The 24,854-nt window shown below is 43.3% G+C and overlaps 1 protein-coding gene across 1 annotated transcript in view; it reads right to left on the bottom strand.

Annotated features, from left to right (window-relative positions):
* The window catches only part of mgat4b (alpha-1,3-mannosyl-glycoprotein 4-beta-N-acetylglucosaminyltransferase B), a 75,352-nt gene that overhangs the window by 8,211 nt on the left and 42,287 nt on the right, over nucleotides 1-24,854 (bottom strand). Inside the window, exons 5-12 of the mRNA XM_038286662.1 lie at nucleotides 20,293-20,339; nucleotides 20,080-20,193; nucleotides 18,521-18,596; nucleotides 16,807-16,921; nucleotides 6,016-6,146; nucleotides 5,722-5,829; nucleotides 3,259-3,452; nucleotides 3,101-3,179 (exon numbers count right to left, since the gene is read on the bottom strand). Coding sequence (XP_038142590.1) covers nucleotides 3,101-3,179; nucleotides 3,259-3,452; nucleotides 5,722-5,829; nucleotides 6,016-6,146; nucleotides 16,807-16,921; nucleotides 18,521-18,596; nucleotides 20,080-20,193; nucleotides 20,293-20,339 — 864 coding nt within the window. The remainder of the gene's footprint in view (nucleotides 1-3,100; nucleotides 3,180-3,258; nucleotides 3,453-5,721; nucleotides 5,830-6,015; nucleotides 6,147-16,806; nucleotides 16,922-18,520; nucleotides 18,597-20,079; nucleotides 20,194-20,292; nucleotides 20,340-24,854) is intronic.

Below are 24,854 nucleotides of genomic sequence, written 5' to 3'. Positions count from 1 at the left end.
GGCGGCAGCCTCTACCTCCAGGCCGGGTAGCAGCCTCCACCTCCAGGCCGGGCAGCAGGCTCAAGGCCGGGCGGTGGCCTCCACCTCCAAGTCGGGCGGCAGCCTCTACCTCCAGGTCGGGCGGCAGCCTCCACCTCCAGGCCGGGCAGCAGGCTCCAGGCCGGGCAGCAGCTTCCACCTCCAGGTCGGGAGGCAGCCTCCACCTCCAAGTCGGGCGGCAGCCTCTACCTCCAGGCCGGGTAGCAGCCTCCACCTCCAGGCCGGGCAGCAGGCTCAAGGCCGGGCGGTGGCCTCCACCTCCAGGTCGGGCGGCAGCCTCCACCTCCAGGCCGGGCAGCAGGCTCCAGGCCGGGCAGCAGCTTCCACCTCCAGGTCGGGCGGCAGCCTCCACCTCCAGGCCGGGCAGCAGGCTCCAGGCCGGGCAGCAGCTTCCACCTCCAGGTCGGGAGGCAGCCTCCACCTCCAAGTCGGGAAGCAGCCTCCACCTCCAAGTCGGGAGGCAGCCTCCACCTCCAAGTCGGGCGGCAGCCTCTACCTCCAGGCCGGGCAGCAAGCTCCAGGCCGGGCGGCAGCCGCCACCTCCAGGCCGGGCAGCAGCCTCCACCTCCAGGCCGGGCAGCAGGCCCCAGGCCAGGCGGCAGCCGCCACCTCCAGGCCAGGCGGCAAGCCCCAGGCCAGGCGGCAGCCTCCACCTCCAGGCCGGGCGGCAGCCTCTACGTAGGGCAGCAGGCTTCACCGCCAGGCCGGGCAGCAGGCCCCAGGCCGGGCGGTGGCCTCCACCTCCAGGTCGGGCGGCAGCCGCCACCTCCAGGCCGGGCAGCAGGCTCCAGGCCGGGCAGCAGCTTCCACCTCCAGGTCGGGAGGCAGCCTCCACCTCCAAGTCGGGAGGCAGCCTCCACCTCCAAGTCGGGCGGTAGCCTCTACCTCCAGGCCGGGCAGCAGCCTCCACCTCCAGGCCGGGCAGCAGGCCCCAGGCCGGGTGGCAGCCGCCACCTCCAGGCCGGGCAGCAGCCTCCACCTCCAGGCCGGGCAGCAGGCTCCAGGCCGGGTGGCAGCCGCCACCTCCAGGCCGGGCAGCAGCCTCCACCTCCAGGCCGGGCAGCAGGCCCCAGGCCAGGCGGCAGCCGCCACCTCCATGTCGGGCAGCAAGCCCCAGGCCAGGCGGCAGCCTCCACCTCCAGGCCGGGCGGCAGCCTCTACGTAGGGCAGCAGGCTTCACCGCCAGGCCAGGCAGCAGGCTGCCGCCTGGCCTGGGGCCTGCTGCCCGGCCTGGCGGCAGCCTCCATCTCCAGGCCAGGCAGCAGCCTCTACGTCCGGGCCGGGCAGCAGGCTCCACTGCCAGGCCGGGCGGCAGGCTCCACCACAAGGCACAGACCTATAGCGAACCACTTCTAGCTTTAAGAACCGCCCCAGCCCAGGAGCTGCTAGCACCATACCAGGAAGGTCAGACACAGCAGGGCACAAAAAAAAAATCATAAGATTCCTCCAAAAGAACCTAAAGCCGACTGGAAACTGGACAATGAACTGACTCAGTCATGTTACTGAGTTGCTGCAGAAGCAAAAGGATATATTCATGACTTTACTTCAACAACAACAAGACACTCAAAGGATTTGTTGGAATCCTTGTGGATCCCACAAACTGTCGGCTGGACATTCTAACTAAGGAGATACAAGAAATCAAACTAGTCTCCAATTTACACAAAAAATAATTTGGTGATGTCTAAACCTAACCCTGAGGTTGATTATCAGGAAGTTAACACCTTGCTATATGCTACTGATGAGCTACACGACTTTGGAAATGACACTGACCCAGAAAATTATTTTCTCCAGCATATCAACAACGGCTGTCAATTTTATAAAGTTGATCAGTTTCATAATAACTTAGCAACTGAAAATAGAATATCAATTATTCATTTTAACAGCAGAAGTCTGTATGCTAACTTTCATAAGATTAAGGATTGCTTAAATCAGGTCACAAACCCCTTCAATATTTTTTTAATATGCAAAACAAGGTTAAACAGTGATCATGGCCTGGATTATAAAATAAAAAAAAGATGGTGGAGTAGTCATGTTTGTGGATGCGAATTAAGAGTATAAAGGAGTGGAAAACATATCAGCTGTTGCAGACAATGTGCATGAAAGCCTCACACTTTAAATAAAAAAACTGTACTTTGAAAATTATATGGTAATAAAACAATATGAATTAAATTGTTAATAAATTCAATCAATTCTTTGTATTTGTTGGTCCAAAACTAGCAGAACAAATTCAATTCACAATTTATTTATATAGTGCCAATTTAAAACACGTCATTTAAAGGCACTTTACAGAAAACCTATTGCATTGACTCTTTGACTCCTCAGCGATCCCTCACACCAAGCATGCTTGTAGTGACAATGGAGAGGAAAAACTCCCTTTTAACAGGAAGAAACCTCCAACCAGTTGTTTTTCCAATAGTACAAAGACTGCTAAAGTTAGTCTAAGTAAGTCTGGAAACAAACATATTTCTTCATTAGTAAAGGATGGGCAGATATAAGCCTTGGGGCTTTAGACTATTACCTTTTCGGATACAGTCAGATAAATCCTTGTAAAATGGGATTTTAGTTTTGCAGTTTCTGTCTTAGTCAGTTAAATAACATGCTGCTGTCATTTTGCACATCTCTGATGTTGCTGCTATTTTCAAATATCCATTACTATAAAAATGTCCATAGCTGTAAATTGCATATTTATTCTCCAAGTGCACAGTTTTATATTGTTAAAACACTTTACAGCACGCTATTTAATTTGTTTATTTTTTAACTCTCTACTATTATGTTATTCTTATACACTTTTCTTAGGTCTACATATGTGTGACCATTCTTTCTATAATCTTTTTACTGCTGTAAACACCAGAATTTACCTAGTGTGGGACTAAATAATAGGGATTTTCTATTGTATTCTACTCTAATTTTCTTCTTTTTTTTTTACTTTTTTAGAAACAAAAATAAAGGTATTTATCTAAAGTTTGTAGCACGTGAGCTCCACAGAGGAAAATCAGATATGTGAGACAGCCATCCAACATGGTGTGGACTTTTGAGATGTTTTCAGAAGTTACGAACTTACGTCAAATGGTAGAACCTCCACTGACGTGTTGAAGAGTTTATCTCCTGGATGCTCGATGTTTCCGCTTCGGAAGAAAAACCTGAAAGCAACAGAAACGTTTTTACTCCTATCAGGCAGTTCCTTCACTACCAGCATTCATTTCCAAGGCTTCTACGGACCTCTCAATGCGGACCGGAGTGAAGAACCGTATCCTGATGAAATCTCCGGCTACAGGGGTGAAGGCCCAGAAGAAGTCCTCTCCTGCGTAGGCCTTCTCCAGGGTGAAGTGCTGGTACGTCTTCAGGCTGGTCGTCACCTCTGCCTGTGGGTTGGCGTGACCCTTATGTAGGGTCTGCTTCCCGAAGTCTTTATCCTAGAAGACAAGCAGCACATGCTGAAACTCTGAACTGTTAAAAATAAATGCAGCAGCTCTCATTTAGCCCCAGGCTCTTAAAATCATTTCCTTTTAGAGGAAACACACAATCCAGACAGGCAGTTCCACATCGGGGCATGGTTTCAAAGCTGGAAACCTTCCATGGGATTAATGGCTATAAAGAGGGAAATCTGATAAAGCTGCAATAACAAACACTGAACGTTTGACCTAAACTTTTCTTTTTTAATACAGTTGGCAGGAATATGTTGTAGCATTACACTGAATAAAACAACCAGATTTCCTTCCAGTCGCTACGCCTGCATCTTGATTCAGGTTTTTTGGATTCAGGGTGTTTGCATTAGGAAAAAGCAATGACTCTCTCTTACAACTTCTAAATACAACACAAAAAACTTTACAAACAGTAAAAAAAAAAAGATGGAAAACAGGGAAAATATTGAGGAATAAATACCCTTTAAAACACTTAAAACATTCTAGTCAATGATGACGATGCAGAAAGGCTGGAGAACGTGCAGGACGTGACCAGCTTCTGTTTGCAGCTTGTTTCGCCAGTGTAACTAAACATTAGGGAAGTTCCAGGTTGGGTTCTGGTCAGAATCTGCAGCAGATGCAGGGTCCCTACAGCTTCCTTATCAAAAACAGAGGAGATTGAATAGAGGAATGGTTGATTCCCTGCAGTAAAGGAATCCCTGAGCAGCTTCCTATCAGTCTAAACTGATGCTTTGCTATTAATTTATATACAGTTTTGAACAGAGCCTACATTAACCTGAATATGTTTAGTCCTCCCGGCAGGTAAGCTCTGTGCTCCAGTCTTCACAGAGCAGGCTGTGACGGCCAGATCAATATCAGATTGATTAGGTGGGATTGCAGCAGCATCCAGCTGGGTTAACGTCTACAGCTCTTAGTGCAGCAATCAGAGGCACCGAGTGGAGACTGAGGGCTGCAGCCAGAAACCAAAGCTCCAACGACTGCAGAGGCTTTCAATCTTCATGCACTAACTTAAACAGAACCTCTCCCTCCTCTCTCCTTTATATGAGAAGAGTGCACAGCATCAACTTCATACAGAGAGAAAATGATCCATATGGAGGCTCTCTGTAAAAATGATGGCTCTGATAGGAAAAGCTGAGGAGTTGCAAGTCTTAATAAATATGATGTTCAAAAATGGATTCATTAAAGGTGGTCCCTCCATCCCTCAATCCTTCTTCTTCTGTTTATCCAAAGCTGGCTCACAGAGGAGGAAATCTCAGACATTCCTTCCCTCACAACAGTGCCAGGTACCTCAGATCCCAAAGTGTTCCCATACCTGCCCTAGTGTCTTTTCTTAGATATGTCTGCAAACCTTCAGAGGACTCCTTTCAGTTTACCAGCTCTCTTTGGAGCCCCTGCTGAAGGATGAAGATCCTCTTTTGGTCTTTAAAACAGAACCTGGACACTCACAGCTTACTCCAGCTGCTGCTGCTGGTTCTTTAAGTGGCGATATTTTTTGACCATAGGTTAACAACGGATGAAGACACGAGTTCTAAATCCAGATTAATCCTTCTTCAGCACCATAGAGCAGAACAACGCTCTCATTACTGCAGGTCAAGCTTTGATCCATCCATCCAGCTTCTTTCATAATGACAGTCAGAGCAGCTTTACTCACAGAGGTCCCACTCGGACAGCAAATCTCTACAATCAACTGTCTGTCTCTGCAGCTTTGGCTCGTTTAAACCTTTAACCTTTGCCAGCATTTGTGACTGTACCATTCTTTTTCATTCCTGTGATTTGGTTCAGTTTTGTTTTTATGAAATACACTTTAGAGGCAATTCAGCAACATAACAGTAAAGATTTTGTATAAAGATAATCCATAGCAAAAGATGATGCAAGTCTGGATGCTGAAACACTAAAACACCCAACCATCAATCTACCACCATGTGTGACTGTAGGTCTAATGTTTTGGTTAGATGTAACAGGAAATACCCTTTTATCAATCCATAGATTATTTCTATAGATTAGGATCTTTCAGAAAACATATTTGTTGGTAAATATAAGACAGATCTTTGAGTTTTTTTGGGGAAAGCAGTGGTTCTAGCCTTAGAACCTTCTCATGGACGCGATTTCTGCCAAGTCTTTTTTTCTGTTTGTTAAATCATGCAGATTTAAAGCAGATTGTTTGTGTCTCATGATGTTGGATTAGTGATGTCATTTTCCCTCTGATCTTAGAGACAGCCAGCCTCAGACAGAACCAGCTCCAAGCAGGGAGAGGAGTTACCTTCAGCTTCTGTATCTTTCCGGCCAGAGACGAGTGAGTGCCGACATGCTGGAAGAGCGATGGCTTGAATCGGATCCTCAGGTTTGCTTTCTGCCTGTCGCAGTGTTTCTGAAGGAGACAGAGAAACAGTTTGTTATCCAAGCAGAAAGCAGCCCAGGTTAATAGTTCCTCGGGCTTTCTAATGGGTTTTCCTTTAAATTTCAGTCTAGGAAATCCTAGAAAATTGATTAATCAAAAACCTCAGAAGATAACAACACATTAAAGCAAAGCAGGATAACATATGAAGCAACTCACAGCATCCTTCTCTGGGTTGCACACTTTGACCCACATGATGTGGTCAAGCAGCCAGTCGATGGGTTTGTCTTTGTAGAACATCAGCATAAACTCCACTATGAGCGAAAGGTCCAAAGATTTGAACATTTTACCTGCATCAGGAGAAAAAACACAGTGATTTTTTTCGCTCTGGTTGTGTTAGTTCTCTAAGAAGGAGAAAATCTTTAGGTTATGTAAATATTCACCAAATTAAGCCAATTTGAAGTGATAAAGTCCATAAATACATTGTTTTTCACAGTGTCATCTGTCATCACAGTCATAACAAACATTTTCTATTTTATTCTTAATCTTCAGTAGCTGCCCAGCAGCCTTCAGTAAATTAATATTAGAAACATTTAATATCTCAGATAAAGTAACAAGTTGTAAAACAGGTTTAAAAGCTGCTTTCTTCCTTAATATCTTTATATATACTTAACACAATTTTAATTAAGGCTTGAACATTTTCCTAATTAACACTAAAATTCATAGACCTCAGCAGAGAGAGTAATAACCAGTAGAAACATTTAAAGATTTATCTTCCATCAACTTCTAGGCAGCAGGAAGCACCTAGCTAATAATGCAAACCAAAGCATCCTCTTTAGCTGGGACTACAGAGCATTATTATGCATTTAACCCATGATGTGTTTAATTATTTTAATTTGGTACATAACACATTTACACTATTGTAGCTGAAATGTAGTTGTATACATTTGAAAGATTTTGAAATTTAAAAAGTATGCTAATTTACATTTGCATACTAGTCAGTCTAGTCAGTGCATTTTCTCACTCTTTTTAGACAACTTTGCAGTTAAGTGGATAAAGTTTCATCTGAAATCATAAAGACTTAAAAAACCTAAATCATCACAAGGTGTTGATATGAGAAGCTTGTGGTTAACGTCAACACAAATCATTTGTGAGCACAATTTTAATAGTTTTCTTACTTTTCTTTAGTTACGAAAATATATATTGGTTTTCTAAATTTTGAAAAAAATAAATTCTATGCACATACAGTAACAGTGGGTGAGAGTGTGTACTGAGCATCAATTGGTATTGGGTAAAAATTGGTAAATATGTTGGAAAATAACCAAAAAGCTTTCAAGACTGTTTTCAGGATTCCAGGAGTTAATAAAAGCAGGTTTCAATTCATTTAGCACTCTTTGATTATGGTTTTTCTGTTCCACTCTGATCAGTGCTTATAGTTTATTATCATAAATATATTGTACATTACAGGTACAGCGTTTGATAATTACAGGGATTTACTGACATAAATGGGATGTATTATTTATATGTTTATTTATTAACACCTTTGAACTTAAAGTCTCAATCTTTATGTTTGCCTTGACCTAGAAATGTATATTTATAATTACATAGGAGTATGTCCCCATTTGCAGAGGAAGATGGGAACCAACTAGATAATTCTCTACACTCAACACTTCAAACTAAGTTGCTGTCAATACTGCTGCTAAACTATGTTCAACTGTGTGTTTTCAGTGCATGTTTTTCTTTCATAGAGTAGAACACCTCTAAATGTGAGTCATAGAATCCCTTTGATCTAAGTTGAAATCCATATTGTTGCTAAACAATTTGTTTCATTTCCAGAAATGACTCAGCAAGTTTTATCCAGATGTGGAATTTCAGAATTAAAGCCATGCAAAATGTCTAATCTTGCAGCTAAACTAATTGTTTTCAGTGAATACCTCCACTTCTGCAGGAAAGTGGAACACCTCTAGATGAGATTCACAAAGTTCCATCTAAATCTGGTGTGGAATTTCAAATTAAAGCCCCATAAAAATCCCTATACCTAATCTATTTAACCTAAGTTGCTATCAATATTGCTGCTAAACTATTTGTTTTCAGTGAGTGCCTTCATTTCAAAAATGATAATAGAACACCTCCATATGGGACTCACCAAATTTAATCCAGATCTGATGAAGAATTTCAAAATTAAAGCCCTGCAAAAACTCTTTGACCTAAACTGCCATCAATATTGCTGCTAAACGGTTTTTAGTGAATAATTTCACTTTTGAAGGGAAAAAAAAACAGCTCCAGATGTGAATTACAAAGTTTAACCAACGTTTGATAAGGGATTTAAAAATGAAAGCCCTTAAAAATCTCTACACTGAGTCACTTTGATCTAAGTTGGCGTTAGTGTTGCTGCTAAACTATGTTTTCAGTATATATTTTCATTTCAGAATGACAGTAAAACACCTCCAGATGTGCCTTAATTAGTTTCACCAATATCCAATGTGGATTTTCAAAATTAAATCGCAAGAAAATATTACTTTATACTATAGTATGCTATATCATATGTATAATATACTATCGTTCATAAAGGCTTGTTTCAGTAAGTTATTGACAGGACGGATCTTTTTCTGTAGTGGTCTGTCTTGCATATGTCTTGTTGTCCAGCAGACTAGGGAATATAATTCAATATAATGCCCAACAAAAAACAAAATCTGACATGAACAAAGATATCAATACAGGCAAATATTTATTAAATATTTAAAAGTGATGGGTCTTTCGTTGACAATGATTATTAGTAGATGTGGAAAAACTAATGTTAAACTAATGATCATGACATGATTAAGATCAAAATAGTAATGTTATTATTGCTACCAATGCAATTTACCTTAATCTATTTTTAAAGGCTGGGCTCAAATGTTAGTTATCGGGTTAAAGATGCTAGAAGTATCTCAAACTGCAGTGCACTGGATTATTATGGACCAATGGTAACTACAATTTTTGTTTAAGGTGACAAGTTTCTATCTTGGATAAAACAAAAATTTGAAGGTGCTGGAAATAAACTCTCAATAATTATAGGTTAATGTGTTATGCTACGCTCTGTAATTCTGAAAACCAATAGGATCCGGTTCTGATGTGTTTGCACAATTATAAAGGGAGACATTTTTAGGAAAACTAAAAAAAAAGTTTCATTATTTAAAAAGCTCCAGAAGCTCTATAGATATAGACAGGTCACCCACCTTAAAACACTGGAGCTCCTGATAATCAATCAAAACATTTTTGAAACTGAAAATGTTATTTTTAAGCACTGCACTCTGACTGAGAGGAAATTAACCTAGCATTTCCCTTTCGAAGGGTTTGGGTCTATCATTTTAAAGTCGGACTGAGCTGAGCTCAAAAAGTGAGCTCCATGGCTCAGACTGGGTCTGGCCATCCCTGATCAGGGTTGACATAACAGCCTTGGGTAGACTAGATGTTCAGAGCCTCCAGAGCTCCGATCAGATGAAATGCTCAACTAAACTTAGCAAACAAGAACAGTTGAATGAGAGAGAAAGCATCCCTGCAGCTTTCCCCCCTGTGTGATTTAATCCAGTGAGTCAGCTGAACACTGATGAATCTATTAAAGCAGCCGCCGCTTGCAGGCGACTCGGGGTCAGGGAGGAATGATGAGGCCAGAGCCAAGGACTGCAGGGAGGAGGAAAGGGAGGATTTTGATCCTTAGAGACTCAGGCTGAGGGGAAAATGCACAAAGATGCAGAGAAAACCAACACGATCAAGCTGAGATTCCTGCTAGGCTGCATCCGTATTCACCTCCTGCTAATCTCTGCTTCCTCCTTCCATCGTCAATCCACCACATTTGATATCCAACGAGCTAGCTGCTAGAGCAGAAACACTTATAAAAGACCAGTTTAAATAGATTATAGAACAAAAAATGTCAACCTTTTTATTGTTTTTATTCACTCAATTTCTGTTGAGGATGCAGCTCCTGGTTCATCAGCAGGAGGTGCTAAAGACGCCCTACGCAGTCCTGCTTTCTGCACATTGAAAATCTGCTGCAGCGGGCAAGAATTTAACCCGTTTCTAAGTCTAATAAATGCAGGAAACAAAAAAAAAAAAAAAAAACAGGATATCATATAACAAATAATAAAAAAAAGCTGTAATCTCATAGTTGCAATTTTAAGCATAAGCCGTTTTCTACTGAACTTAGACACTTTTGAAAATCCTTTAAGGGCTTTGAACCTTTAGGGCCAATGAAAAACATTACTTCATAATGAAATGACCCACTTTAGGAGCCCCTAAACATAAGTGTAATTAAAGCGTCTGGAAGTTGCAGGAATTTTGGCCCAGTCCTTCTGACATAACTGGGTCAGACCACCCTTTCACACACCTTTTCAATTCTACTCGCAGACAAAACTTTAAACTAAACTGATTGAGCACAGGCTGGTTCTGGTTTAACTGTTCCGGTTTATCATGTAGGTAAAGAACTTTCTCCTCACATCCTGCTGTCCAACACATTTTCTGCCTTTGCAGAGAACAAAGCCTGTGTGACGAAGGCAGAGGATATTAAAGCATAGAGCAACAGTTTCATCATCCTCACTAAAGAGATGAAGCACATCAGAGGGGTTCTGTCCAGACAGCGTCACCGTGCAGAGAGACCGAAACTCATTTCATCCATAAAATAAACCTCTGTCTAACGGTTAAGGATTCTTTAACAGCACAGTTCACTCTCATCCGTCGCTCCACTTAAACCAATAAAAATGAAATGAGTCTGGACCTGTGTCTGTCCCTGAGGGACACACGAGGATCGTATTGATTGTTTTCTTCATTCCAATTAAAGGAATCAATAATTCAGACTGAAAATGTTTAATTTAGTTTGATGGAAGAAGCGGCTCCTTGGGCGGAGGGAATCAGACCACTGCAGAGGCGCTTCAGAGCTGCAAAGCAGTTAAAGATAATGAAAGCCGGAAGTGGATTTAACACAAACCAGAACAGTTCTGACTGCAGGATAAAATACGAAATATCATGGACGTTTCTTGACCATAACTAAAACACCTTCAATTTGCCATTAAAGACTTGTGTCATATTCTTATATACAAGTACGGCTGCACCTAATCATAACTTTATCTAACTGATTAATCTTTTTGGTTGGTTCAAATGGTTCCTTAAAGAAGAGTTTTACAGAATTAAACCAGATAAATCTAAAACTTTACACAATTTTAAGGTTGTTTTATCTTAAATGAAAAATTTGTAAATCTTTTCTTTTACAATTTTGGTATAATTACTGCCTTAAGCGGGTTTCGAGATGCATGTTTTAAAGTCTCTATTCTCCAGGTAACATTTAATCGATTACTTAATTAGTAGATGATTATATTATTATTATTATATTGTCATTATATTACTAATAATCAATGAATTATGATTAATGCGATTCATTTGTTTGATTGTTTCAGCCCTAATATCAAGGTTGAAATTGTTTTTATATTTTCTTTGCTTTTTTATTCTATTTTTTCTAATTCTGATTTTCAATTTTAATCCAGTTTGAATTCGTCTTTAGTATTTAGCTAGTTTTACATTTTTTTTTTAAACTTCTTGGTTTCAGTAAAAAAAAAAATGTTTGTTTCAGTTACAGCTTTGTTTCTGTTACCGAAGTAACATTCTCCTCGGGAGCAGGTTTTGTTCAGTAAACTCGGAGTTTCCTCTCTCTCCATTCTCCTTAAAGCCAACCGCTTCACAGCAGTAGGTTGAGCTAAACATACTCAAAATGTGCAGGGTCATCTTTGAGCATGACACTTCACTTTTCTTTCACCAGTCCATTAATGATTCCCTGCTGACCGGACTTTTCCTTTAATTCACAGAGAATAAAGTATATATAAGGGGAGGATTCTCAGAGCAGTTATAGATGTCCTTAATACTTATTTATCTTTATGAGCCGTTTCACCTAAAAAAATATCACATAAATCCACCGTCCTCACATTTGCAGCATTTATTTCTTTAACAAATGTTTAGAAGTAATTCATATTGGTGAGAGTGCAATGATGTGTGATAACAGCATTTTAAAAAACAAAGGCACAGTCAGTAATTTATTTACCGTGGAAGACAGAAATAAAATCAGGAGGAACCCCGTGAGATGACGGACAGGTCCTTCCAGTTTCAACAACTTTATCATACTTCACATATACTGTACTATACTATACTATACTATACTATACTATACTATACTATACTATACTATACTATACTATACTATACTATACTATACTATACTATACTATACTATACTATACGACACGATACATCTTCACCTGTTGCCAGGTGCGCTTCTCACCCATGAGATTTCACCTACATATAATACATTGATCCAATATCATTTAACCAGTGAACTACCTTCCCTCGCAATGTTATCATTATTAGAACAGGCTATGGCAGACCATTTAGATATTTATTAGTTTGTGTGAATAGGTATTTCTGATACTCGTACTCGTACTCGTCGTCTCCCGCTTTATCCGGAACCGGGTCGCGGGGGCAGCAGGCTAAGCAGAGACTCCCAGACTTCCCTCTCCGCAGACACCTCCTCCAGCTCTGTTGGGGGAAGCCCTAGGCGCTCCCAGGCCAGCCGAGAGACATAGTCTCTCCAGCGTGTCCTGGGTCGTCCCCTGGGCCTCCTCCCGGTGGGACATGCCTGGAACACCTCCCGAGGGAGGCGTCCAGGGGGCATCCGAAGAAGATGTCCGAGCCACCTCAACTGACTCCTCTCGATGTGGAGGAGAACCGGCTCTACACTGAGCCTCTCCCGAATGACCGAGCTCCTCACCCTATCTCTAAGGGAGAGCCCAGCCACCCTGCGGAGAAAGCTCATTTCAGCCGCTTGTATCCGGGATCTCGTTCTTTCGGTCATGATCCAAATTTCATGACCATAGGTGAGGGTAGGAACGTAGACCGACCGGTAAATTGAGAGCTTTGCCTTTTCGCTCAGCTCTCTCTTCACCAGGACAGACCGGTGCAGCGTCCGCATTATTGCAGCAGCCGCACCGATCCGTCTATCGATCTCCCGCTCCATTCTTCCCTCACTCGTGAACAGGACCCCAAGATACTTGAACTCCTCCACTTGAGGCAAGGACTCCCCTCCAACCCGAAGGGGACAAGCCACCTTTTTCCGGTCGAGAACCATGGCCTCAGATTTGGAGGAGCTGATTCTCATCCCGGCCGCTTCACACTCGGCTGCGAACCGCCCCAGCGCACGCTGTGGGTCTTGGCAGGAGGGAGCCAGCAGAACTACGTCATCCGCAAAAAGCAGGGACGAGATCCGCTGTTCCCCAAACCAGACCCCCTCCGGTCCTTGGCTGCACCTAGAAATCCTGTCCATAAAAGTTATGAACAGGACCGGTGACAGAGGGCAGCCCTGTCGGAGTCCAACATGCACCGGGAACAGGTCCGACTTAATGCCGGCAATGCGAACCAGACTCCTGCTCCGCTTGTACAGAGAACGGATGGCCCCTAATAAAGGGCCCCTGACTCCATACTCCTGGAGCACCCCCCACAGGGCAGCACGAGGGACACGGTCGAATGCCTTCTCCAAGTCCACAAAACACATGTGGACTGGTTGGGCAAACTCCCATGAACCCTCAAGCACCCTGCAGAGGGTGTAGAGCTGGTCCACCGTTCCACGGCCAGGACGAAAACCACACTGCTCCTCCTGCAGCCGAGGTTCGACAATCAGCCGGACTCTCCTCTCCAGCACCCTGGCATAGGCCTTTCCGGGGAGGCTGAGAAGTGTGATTCCCCGATAGTTGGAACACACCCTCCGGTCCCCCTTCTTGTGGAGGGGAACCACCACCCCAGTCTGCCAATCCAGGGGAACTGTCCCCGACCTCCACGCGATGTTGAAGAGACGTGTCAACCATGACAGCCCGACAACATCCAGAGCTCTGAGATACTCAGGTCGGATCTCGTCCACCCCCGAAGCCTTGCCACCGTGGAGTTTTTTGACTACCTCGGTGACTTCAGCCTGGGTGATGGACGAACCCAGCCCCAAGCACCTCGTCTCTTCTTCCCCCACGGAAGGCATGTCTGTCGGGTTGAGGAGATCCTCAAAGTATTCCTTCCACCGCCCGACAATATCCTCCTTCAAGGTCAGCAGCTCCCCACAACCACTAAAAACAGTGTTAGTGAAGCACTGCTTTCCCCTCCGGAGGCGCCGGACGGTTTGCCAGAATCGCTTTGAGGCCAACCGATAGTCTTTTTCCATGGCCTCTCCAAACTCCTCCCAGGCCCGAGATTTTGCCTCTGCAACCGCCCGGGCCGCGACACGCTTGGCCTCACGGTACCTGCTTGCTGCTTCAGAAGTCCCACAAGCCAGCCAGGCTTGATAGGACTCCTTCTTCAGCTTGACGGCATCCCTTACTATCGGTGTCCACCACCGGGTTCGGGGATTGCCACCACGACAGGCACCGCAAACCTTACGGCCACAGCTACGGGCAGCCGCATCGTCAATAGAGGCAGAGAACACAGCCCATTCGGACTCCATGTCTCCAACCTCCCTCGGAACCTGAGAGAAGCTCTCCCGGAGGTGGGAGTTGAACACGTCTCTGACCGAGGGCTCCACCAGACGTTCCCAGCAGACCCTCACTACACGTTTGGGCCTGCCGAGTCTTTCAGGCTTCCTCCTCTTCCAGCGTATCCAACTCACCACCACCCCTCCTTGAACCGCCACCTTAACGTGGTGGAGGGGTTTCAGTGCCTGGGTGATCCCAGAGGCTATGTTGTCGGGGGCTAAATGCCCCTGGAAGGGTCTCCCAAGGCAAACAGGCTCTGGGTGACAGGTCAGACGAAGAGCGGTTCAAAAACCCTTATGACGAGGACTCAAACGAGGCACGTGACGTCGCCCGGTACGGCGGAGCCGGGACCCCACCCTGGAGCCAGGCCTGGGGTTGGGGTTCGTCGGCGAGCGCCTGGTGGTCGGGTTCTTCCTCGCGGGACCCGGCCGGGCCCAGCCCGAAGGAGCGACGCGAGGCCATCCCCCAGTGGGCCCACCACCTGCAGGGGGAACCATGAGGGACCGGTGCAAAGAGGATTGGGCGGCAGCCAGAGGCGGAGACCTCGGCGACCTGATCCGCGGGCGCTTGAACTGGTATTTCTGATATCTGATCTTTTTTTTTTTGTCAAATTTAACATTTTAAACACTCTTAATATTTAAAATACACATTATGGATGTCTAGAAATGAACTTCAGATTTCCATATTCCTATCGTTAATGGTTTTAGTTTGCATTATTTTGATCAGAAAGAAACATTTCAGATATCAGAAATACATATTCAGTCAAGTTGATAAAGGTCAGAACAGCCACTTAAAATGCATAAACATTTCTAGATATTTAAAACTATTTAAACTACTAATAATTCTTATTAGTACATTTTTTTTCTTTACTTTATGAAATTAAGTTTCCACTGGAAAAATGAAGGAATGTGATTTTGACCTGGAGGAATCCTATTTTAATGATCTACAAATGTAAAAACAGAGAGGAGAATGTTAAATGGCCTGCCATATAGCACCTCATATAAGCCTACGCATCAACCGCTGTAGAGCTGTTGCTCTGGTTTTTAAACACTTCCTCCAATTTGTTTTCTCATTTCTGCATTAAAATTTCTAGTTCCATTAGGGAGAAATAGGCTCTTCCTGTTGCCTGTTGTCATGGTGACCTATCAAATCGGTGCTCCACTGATAATGGCTCTTCATACTTGTTACACACATGCTCAACTTTGAGTGTACCTACCTTAGGCTAGTTTCCAACCTTAGGCTAGATCAGTTCAGAGTTAAGGATTTAAATCTGAGTTTGTTAAACCTGCTTTGTGAATGGAACCCAGAGGGGGAGGATGTCAAACTCTTGGCTTCCTTGGTTGAGTTCATGGAAAAATACAAAGAAATTAGTCCAGATATCAGGAAGAGAATGATAAAACTTCCACCGGTTTGGTTCAGACTATTTAGAATGGTTCAGACAACTTCCAGATGGCTTAAGGTGTGACGTTCATCTGTTTCAACTATTATATGCAAAGTGAAACATGTTAGGAAAACAGCAGACAACAGTTTGCAAATCAATTCAAATATCTTTTTTATTATTAAAGCAGCTTCTCCCCAAGAAAATCCTTTATGTGTCTGACTTGAAATGAAGAGAAGAATGACTTTTGAGATGACAGTTCCCACTGGACAGAAATGACTCAGGTGAGACAAAGAGGAAGACACCTCCTGTTCGGGTACTAACGGCTGATTCAGAGCTATACGCCTCAGTGAAAGCGATGCTGTTGAATATTTTTAATTCAACAGTGAGCTTTTCATTACTGTTTAGAGTCCTGAGGGTCCATCAGTCTCCTGAATCCAGCATCTGCAGTTCTGTCCGACACGTCAGACTAAGTCGCTGAATGTCAGGCTCCTCAGCATCAATCAAAGTTCATTTCAGAGGCTTTTCCACCCATTTCTGGGAGAACCAGCAGGCTGTGAAGCAGCCTTCTGATGCTGTAATAAAACAGCTTCATCTTTTCTAAAGTTGCTTGGAGCCAGAATGAAACACCGTTTTACTGTCTGAGGATCTCTTTGTTCAGAGAGACCTCACCAGCTCAGCCTCTGGAGACATCTGTCCTCGGATCAGCCTCTGCTTCCAGACGTGAAGCACCTGCATGTCAGCTGATTGAGTCTTCGTAGGAGGTTCCTGATTGAACCTGACACATCAGATGCAGGTTAATGTTCAATTAAGTCTGCTGGGTTTAGTTCTTGTCTGGAGACAAGCTCTGCAGCTGAGTGGCTTCATGAAGGATCCACCAATAGCTGCTGAGCTCAAAGTTCCTGCTCAGCTTTGGAAAGTGGAATTCAGTCTATCTCTGCAATTTTAACAGACGACAGCAAAAAGCTCGGGAGACTGGGGGGAGTTTTCTGTTTTTATCTCTTCCTTTCGAATGTAAATGTATTTCTAGGCAGAAACACATTTGCATTTTAATAAAGGATTTCTGCTTCTCTTACCCGAGGCTAACGATGGTAAACTCACCGATGAAGCCAAGCTGGGAGAACTCCAGGATCATCCACTCCTCTGACGGCTGCTGCAGAGCGAAGTTCTTCATGGTGGTGAAGAAGTTTGGACGAGCGACGATGTCATCCTCTAACTGTAAAAACAGATATGCAGATGGATCACAGATATTCCAACTCATCACTCTGGAAAGGTTTTCAGGTCAGAGTGAGACCTCCTGACAGCAAAGTTTAAACAAAGACAAGATTCAAGGTGTTTAAGAGATGGAAACTCTTCCTCTAGATGAAAAACAGGACATCAACTATGGAAAACTACCATCCAACTCTAATTTTTAAAGTTGGACATAATCATGAAGGAGAACAAAATTAAGAGAATATTTTTAACTTTTTTAACAAATAAAAAAACAAAAGACTGGGGCGTGCAAATTAATTGGTCCCTTTTCTTTCGTCCAGCAAACTCCAGCAGTTCAGGGAGGATATCTGAATGATCCAATGTTAACCTAAATGACTGATGATGATAAATAGAATCCACTAGTTTGTAATCAAGTCTTCTAAATCAAGCTTTGGAAACAAAGCTTTAAACATCCCAAGGAGCACTATGCAAGCAATAATATAGAAATGGAAGGAGTAGCAGACTACTGCAAATCCACGCAGACCTGGCCGTTCCTAAACTGTCAGCTAAAACAAGGAGAAGACTGATCAGAGATACAGCCAAGAGTCCCATTATCACTCTGGATAAACTGTAGAGATAAACTGTAGAGATCCTACACCATAGGACAACAATCAGTACTGCTCAAATCTGGCCTTTATAGAACAAAGACACAGTAACAGAGACACAGTAAACGTGGAAAAAGGTGCTCTGGTCAGAGGAAGTAAAAAACTTATTGGCAACAATGCAAAATGTTATGTTTTGCATAAAAGCAAACCAGTTCATCAGCCTGAAAACTCCATCCCACTGTCAAACATGGTGGTGGCAGCATCATGCTTTGGGCCTGATTTTCTTTAGCAGGGACAGGGAATATGGTTAAAATTGATGGGAAGATGGATGGAGCCAAATATAGGAGCATTCTGGAAGAAAACCTATTGGAGTCTGCAAAACACCTGAGACTGGGACGGAGATTTATCTTCCAACAAGACAATGATCAAAAAACATAAAGCAAAAATCTAAAATGGAATACTTCACAAATAAAAATATCCAGGTGTTGGAATGATCAAGTCAAAGTTCAGACCTGAATCTAATCCAGATTCTGTGGAAAGATGTGGGAAAATATGTTCACAAACACTCTCCATCCAACCTTATTGAGCTCTAGCTATTTTTCAAGGAAGAATGAGCAAAAATGTCAGTCTCTCATAGGCAGAGCTGATAGAGACATAATATAGTTACAATTATTTTGCACACCCAATTTCTTTTATTTTTTCAACGTGTTTAATATGCACTAAATTTCTTTTCACTTCATGATTATCTCCCACTTGTTGATTCTTTATAAAAAAAATTACAATTGTAATGTGGCAAAATGTTGAAAAATTCAAGGGGGCTAAATACTTTCCCCAGCTTTTCTCAAGAAAGGATATGTGCAAAAGGTTGCATGAGTAAACTGATATGTGCTCACTGAGATGGTTAAAACAAAGGCTGAATTATTAGATGATTTGCATCCCTCAGTTAATTTAATCTTTTCCTGCTTTGGTCAACAAAAACACTCTTCATTCCTGCAGAAAGCTCAGTTAGTTTTTATTACCTGCACGTAGTACGTTCCTTTAGACTGAGCGTACATCATCAGGAAGCAGTAGTCCAGGTTCTGCTTCGTCCTCCACCTGAGGAGGACGAAACAGTCAGCTGATTGGTTTACAGAAGCATTTCACTCGTTCAGGTGTAACAGCAGCTGCCTTTTGTGTTAAAACAGATGAATGAACATGAGTAACATCACTGATGTGAGCTTCCAAGGATGCAAATTCATATTGGTAGGATGAGCCGAGGACAAAGGGCCTGTCATAGACCAGGCTTTGGTTGCGTGCAGCAGATCAAACCGGAGGGGAACCGCACCCAGAAGGTCATCATGCACAGCTTTCCAGTGAAACCTTCAATCCGTTCTGAGAAAAAACTAACTGGAGCAGTACAAGATTTGACTTTCCCCTCAGAGCCGAGCATTTAGCAGCGCTTTGAATAATTATGTTTACAGACAAGGCGATATATTGACTTAGCAAACATGGAGCTCGGGAGGCCTCCGATCTTCTCCGTTTCTGCAAAAGCACAGAGCTCACATCTGTTAGTAAAATACACCTGCAGATTCATCAAAACACTGAAATCTAAAGGGATCAGCACCTCTAAAGTCTTTCTGAAAACCCTCCAGGGATGTCTTCACACATTAGCTGGTTTGCCTAAAGATTAGCCCCATCCTTGGACATTGTATGGCCTTTGAACCCTTCAGGCAAAAATAAAAGGTCTGAAAAATAGTCTTCACCCTCTGAAGGTGAAGATAATTTGTTCCAATCTCCTGCAGCTACAGAAAAGAAGTTTTCAAACTTGGCGCACATTCAGCAGGAGGCGAAAGAGAGGAATGTCTGAACATCTCAAAGATAAACTCAAACTTAGAGTTTATGTAGCATGTGATGAACACTACAGTGTTGTAAATAAACGGGCCTGCAGGCTGAAGCTCACTGCCAACGCCGTGCTTTAAAGGCTTCTTTACAACTAGGAGTCTGTTTATAATCCCAGCGAGGCCTTAAAAACAATCTGGAGAAAAGAGGCTTTATTGGGAAACAGTAAAGTTAACAGAAGCAGCCTTGTGTGGCACTTCATCTCAGAGAGTCTGCAGCTGAAGCCCCAGTCCAAACAAGGAGAGCAGTGTTGGCGTGAAGACGAGGCGGCGCGGTGGTACTTTTAACGTCTGGGCCCGTCTGGACCCTGCGGTCTCATTCCACTTTTAGCTGTCTGCATTAGCAGACATCTTCACGATCTGTCACACCTCTAAAAGGACAAACCCGTCTCTGATTCTGTGTCCTGAGGCTTCCAACCCATCAGAGCAGAAAGGCCTGAGGTTCATCACATGTAATAAGGGAAAGAAAAGGATCAGTGTCCAAATTTCTCAAAAAAAAAAAAAAATCAGTGGATCTCGGGAAACCAGTCTGATCCGGCTCCAGAGGTCCACATTAGGCAGAGGTGCTGCATTCTTGGACGTAGGGCACAAAATGACCGCTCCGCTGCCATACCAGCTCACACCTGCACCCCAGTACCGTCTGGCATCCATGTTCAGGTAGCTCTAATATTTCCACTAGAGAAAAGTTCTATTTTACTGACCGGACTCTCTCCTTTGGGTCTCCGAAGGACTCTCTGAGTTTGGAGAAGTCTGGGTAGAAGTGGACGGATGGAGAGACCACCTCCAGCAAGCCAGATTGGATCTCAGCTGGAAAACTGGGAGGAGGACAGGAACAGAATCAGTCAGTGGGGAAACAAGACGCGTAGGAGAACGGTTACCAGAGCAACAGCTTCCCATCATGATACAGTACTTACAGGCGCTTTAGATCTTCGGCTACACTGCTGGCATACTGCTGGTCGGCCTAAAGCACATGCAGAGCAGGGATCAGAGGTCAGAGTTTGGGTCGGACATTTCAGAACCACCATAGTAATGAGGCCTTAACCCCAAACCTGCTCCACATATGAATCAGAAAGAGATAAGAGCCTCAGAGGCAGAGCTGAACCTCTGGAAGGGATCAGTGCCTTCGTTCCACTCGGGTTCTGACCCAGCATGTTTCAGATGTACCAGTGCGTAAGTTTGCTTAACATGGAATGGGCCTCAGGTCCCCTAATGTTCTGTCTGTTATTGGGTTTTTGGTGATTCCATCTTAGTGATCCTCCTTTTATAGGAGAGCTTCACCCTGCAGCTGTTCCTCTGATTCTCTTTTGAGGGTTTTTTCCCCTTTCCGGCGATTTGGATCAGTCTTACTCCTCATTTGTTACAGTTTTTGATCAGCTTTTGATTGTTCTGCCTGTTGTTTGTGACACAGACCTGTTTATCTTTAGCTGAATAGGCTTCCCGTCGATATTGTGGCTGCTTAGTGTTTGGTGTTGCAGTTGATTTGCATCTGTTTTACTTCCAGCTGCTTATTTTCATCTTTGCAGCTTCATTAAATTTGGTTTTCTCTTATCTTGTTTCTGTAATTTTGTGTCCGTTTCTGATGCAAGGAGTGTGAGACACAATTTTTAAGGACTTTTGCACCTGTCTATAAACTGTTCTGTTTTTATTTGCTCTGCTCTTGCTTTTTTATGGCTGTATATGATTTTTCTGAGTGCTGGGAGCAGGCGGTCACAGTCTGCAATTGGGTTTGGCGTACTGTTGGTGCCAGTCGGGTGGAGCTTAACAAGGAACAGACGGAGTAAGAAACGATCAAACTGTTCACCTTCTGTTACTCACATTCTCTCTGAAGATTTTATCTGACTTTCCAAACAGTAAAGCTGGTTAAGTATTCTTTCATATGAACACATATGGGACATTTTCCATCAGAGGTTTTTCAGAGTGGAACCTTTTCCGAAGCAATGGTGGGAACGTCATGGAAGTTGGAAGGGAATTTTTTTTATTTATAAAAAAACTGGATTTTTGGTCCTGCATTGCATCTGCATACAAAGAAATGACAGCTCCAGAACAAAAAAGCCACCTTAAAAAGAATCAACTGAAGACCTCCAAGAAAATCATTTAGAAATCGTCATAAATATACACTATATTGCCAAAAGTATTTGCTCACCCATCCAAATTATTGGAATCAGGTGTTCCAATCACCTCCATGGCCACAGGTGTATAAATTCAAGCACCTAGGCATGCAGACTGTTTTTACAAACATTTGTGAAAGAATGGGTCGCTCTCAGGAGCTCAGTGAATTCCAGCGTGGAACTGTGATAGGATGCCACCTGTGCAACAAATCCAGTCGTGAAATTTCCTCGCTCCTAAATATTCCACAGTCAACTGTCAGCTGTATTATAAGAAAATGGAAGTGTTTGGGAACGACAGCAACTCAGCCACGAAGTGGTAGGCCACGTAAACTGACGGAGCGGGGTCAGCGGATGCTGAAGCGCATAGTGCGAAGAGGTCGCCAACTTTCTGCAGAGTCAATCACTACAGACCTCCAAACTTCATGTGGCCTTCAGATTAGCTCAAGAACAGTGCGCAGAGAGCTTCATGGAATGGGTTTCCATGGTCGAGCAGCTGCATCCAAGCCATACATCACCAAGTGCAATGCAAAGCGTCGGATGCGGTGGTGTAAAGCACGCCGCCACTGGACTCTAGAGCAGTGGAGACGCGTTCTCTGGAGTGACGAATCGCGCTTCTCCATCTGGCAATCTGATGGACGGGTCTGGGTTTGGCGGTTGCCAGGAGAACGGTACTTGTCTGACTGCATTGTGCCAAGTGTAAAGTTTGGTGGAGGGGGGATTATGGTGTGGGGTTGTTTTTCAGGAGCTGGGCTTGGCCCCTTAGTTCCAGTGAAAGGAACTCTGAATGCTTCAGCATACCAAGACATTTTGGACAATTCCATGCTCCCAACTTTGTGGGAACAGTTTGGAGCTGGCCCCTTCCTCTTCCAACATGACTGTGCACCAGTGCACAAAGCAAGGTCCATAAAGACATGGATGACAGAGTCTGGTGTGGATGAACTTGACTGGCCTGCACAGAGTCCTGACCTCAACCCGATAGAACACCTTTGGGATGAATTAGAGCGGAGACTGAGAGCCAGGCCTTCTCGTCCAACATCAGTGTGCGACCTCACAAATGCGCTTCTGGAAGAATGGTCAAAAATTCCCATAAACACACTCCTAAACCTTGTGGACAGCCTTCCCAGAAGAGTTGAAGCTGTTCTAGCTGCAAAGGGTGGACCGACGTCATATTGAACCCTATGGATTAGGAACGGGATGTCACTTAAGCTCATATGTGAGTCAAGGCAGGTGAGCAAATACTTTTGGCAATATAGTGTACATACTGTAGAAAAATAACAAACTCCAGAAAAATAATGTCTAACATTAATCCCCCTGATGCTTACAGAAATAAATAAAAATGAGATTTCGACATGTTCAATAAGACGTTGTTTATCAGTAAATAATTCATGAACAAAGGGAACCAGTTTTCTTTTGGGCCTAGCCGAGATTTTGGGGTGAATAAATTCACTAACTGTGTGGAACCATTGACCCAGTTGGGTCTGGACAGAATGTTCAACACGATGAAATGAAATGCTGCGATCCGCCCTGTGGAAGCCAAAAGATTCAGCTTAGCTTAATAACTGGAATCAAACGTTACAAATATGTGATTAAAATCTCTTAAAGGAGGCGACTTAGTGTTGTGAAGCTCTTTAAAATTCTCCAAAAATTTATTTCATTGTGCAATAACAATCATCTGTAGTATTTTTGAAGGAAATGCGTTTGGTGATTGCTCGAAAACATAAAAAAAGGCAAAAGATATTTAAAGAACATACATCTGAAAATACATTAATAATTAAAAGAATATATTAAGTCAGAAATTCTATTTCTTTATAAATATTTAAAGTGCATTTTTAGAAATACCATATTTACAAAAAAAGAACAATAAATTTAACTTTTTATTTAAATAAATGTAATATTTCTACTAATAGTCTAATAATTTCTACTAATAATATTTCTACTAATAATTTTATGGACAAAATTAATATTTAAATATGTGGTTTTAATCCCTAATTAGTTAATTGGGTAATTAGTTTATTTCTCAGCTATTTTTAAAAGGTTCATATTAACATTTAAAGTCACTGAGGCAGTTCTTTACTGAAAAAGAGATTAGCTGTCTTCATATATATATATATATAGATATATATATATATCTATATATATATATATATCTATATATATAGATATATATATATAAACTGTGTGTCATTTATTATTATTATTATTATTACTTAGTGTCACTGATTATGAAAGTAATTTGGAAATCAGGTTTTTTAAACATGTTAAAAACAAAACAGGGGGGGAAACAAAATGAAATGGGTTGAAAATGAAGCAGAATCAACTGTCAAACATAGAAAGATCTAGAAATGTGATAATAAAATTCTCCTTTGGGTTCTCTTATAAAAAGATGCACATTCAGAAATGTTTCTGCAGGGAGTTTAAATAATTACTGGAGTTTCAGCTGATTTAGTTGCTCGCAATGACCCTGTCCTGTTACCTGGCTCTGCAGGGCCGCAGCTGAGCGGTAAAAAAGCAACACATCTAAATACATTCTGTCAGCACGCAAGGCTATGCTGAATATGTGACGGGATGAGTCAGCACATGTGGGCGACGTTACAGGTCAGGAGGTTCCCCAACCGGAGGGCCTGACTGAACAGCATCACATGCTATGTACTCGCTAAGATCATTTCCTAAAGATGGCTGATGTCTTCTCCTCCATATCTTCCAGTTTTAAAACAGCCACCATTACCACCCCCTCCTAAAGAAACCCACCCTCCTGCCTGAATAATGACAGGCTGGTAGATCTCGCACATATCACGATTAAGTGGTGCAGAGGTGGCCAGGCTGGTGGAATGAAGCAAACCTAAACTTTACTGACAAAATGACGGAGGAAATAGTGGACATGATGAGGGAGAGGAGGCCTCATTAACCCCTGATGATGCAGGAGCTTAAGATAGAGAGGCTGAGCAGCCTCAGCTGAAAAATAAGCGCCGCCCAGCTGGTCAGGAAGGCTTAACAGCTGCTTTACTTCCTGAGAGGACGGCTTAGATGTCGCTTAAAGTCCTCATCAGCTTCTACAGGTGCACTGCTACCAGCTGCAGCACGGTGTTCCATTGCAGCTACTGGTGGTGAAGAAAGCTGAAAAGATCACCTGGAAACAACTACCCTTCCTGCAGAGGCTCTACCTTCACAGGACAGCTGCCTCTACTATCAAGGAGCCCCCCACCCTCCCCAACATGAGCCGTTTCCACCTCCACCCTCAGGGGAAGGTCTGAAGTGTAAAAGGGACCACCCTCAGTCTCCTACACCATTAATAGAGAGCAGGACTTCATAATCTGACCCATCTGATGCTGTACCATGACATGTCCATTGCTCTACAGCTGTGACGCAGC

Source organism: Cyprinodon tularosa, unplaced genomic scaffold, assembly GCF_016077235.1.
Source record: "Cyprinodon tularosa strain WSP-4 unplaced genomic scaffold, ASM1607723v1 ctg229, whole genome shotgun sequence".
Lineage (NCBI taxonomy): Eukaryota > Metazoa > Chordata > Actinopteri > Cyprinodontiformes > Cyprinodontidae > Cyprinodon > Cyprinodon tularosa.
Note: the sequence above shows the minus strand (reverse complement) of the source record. Positions and strands in the feature narration are given on the sequence as shown.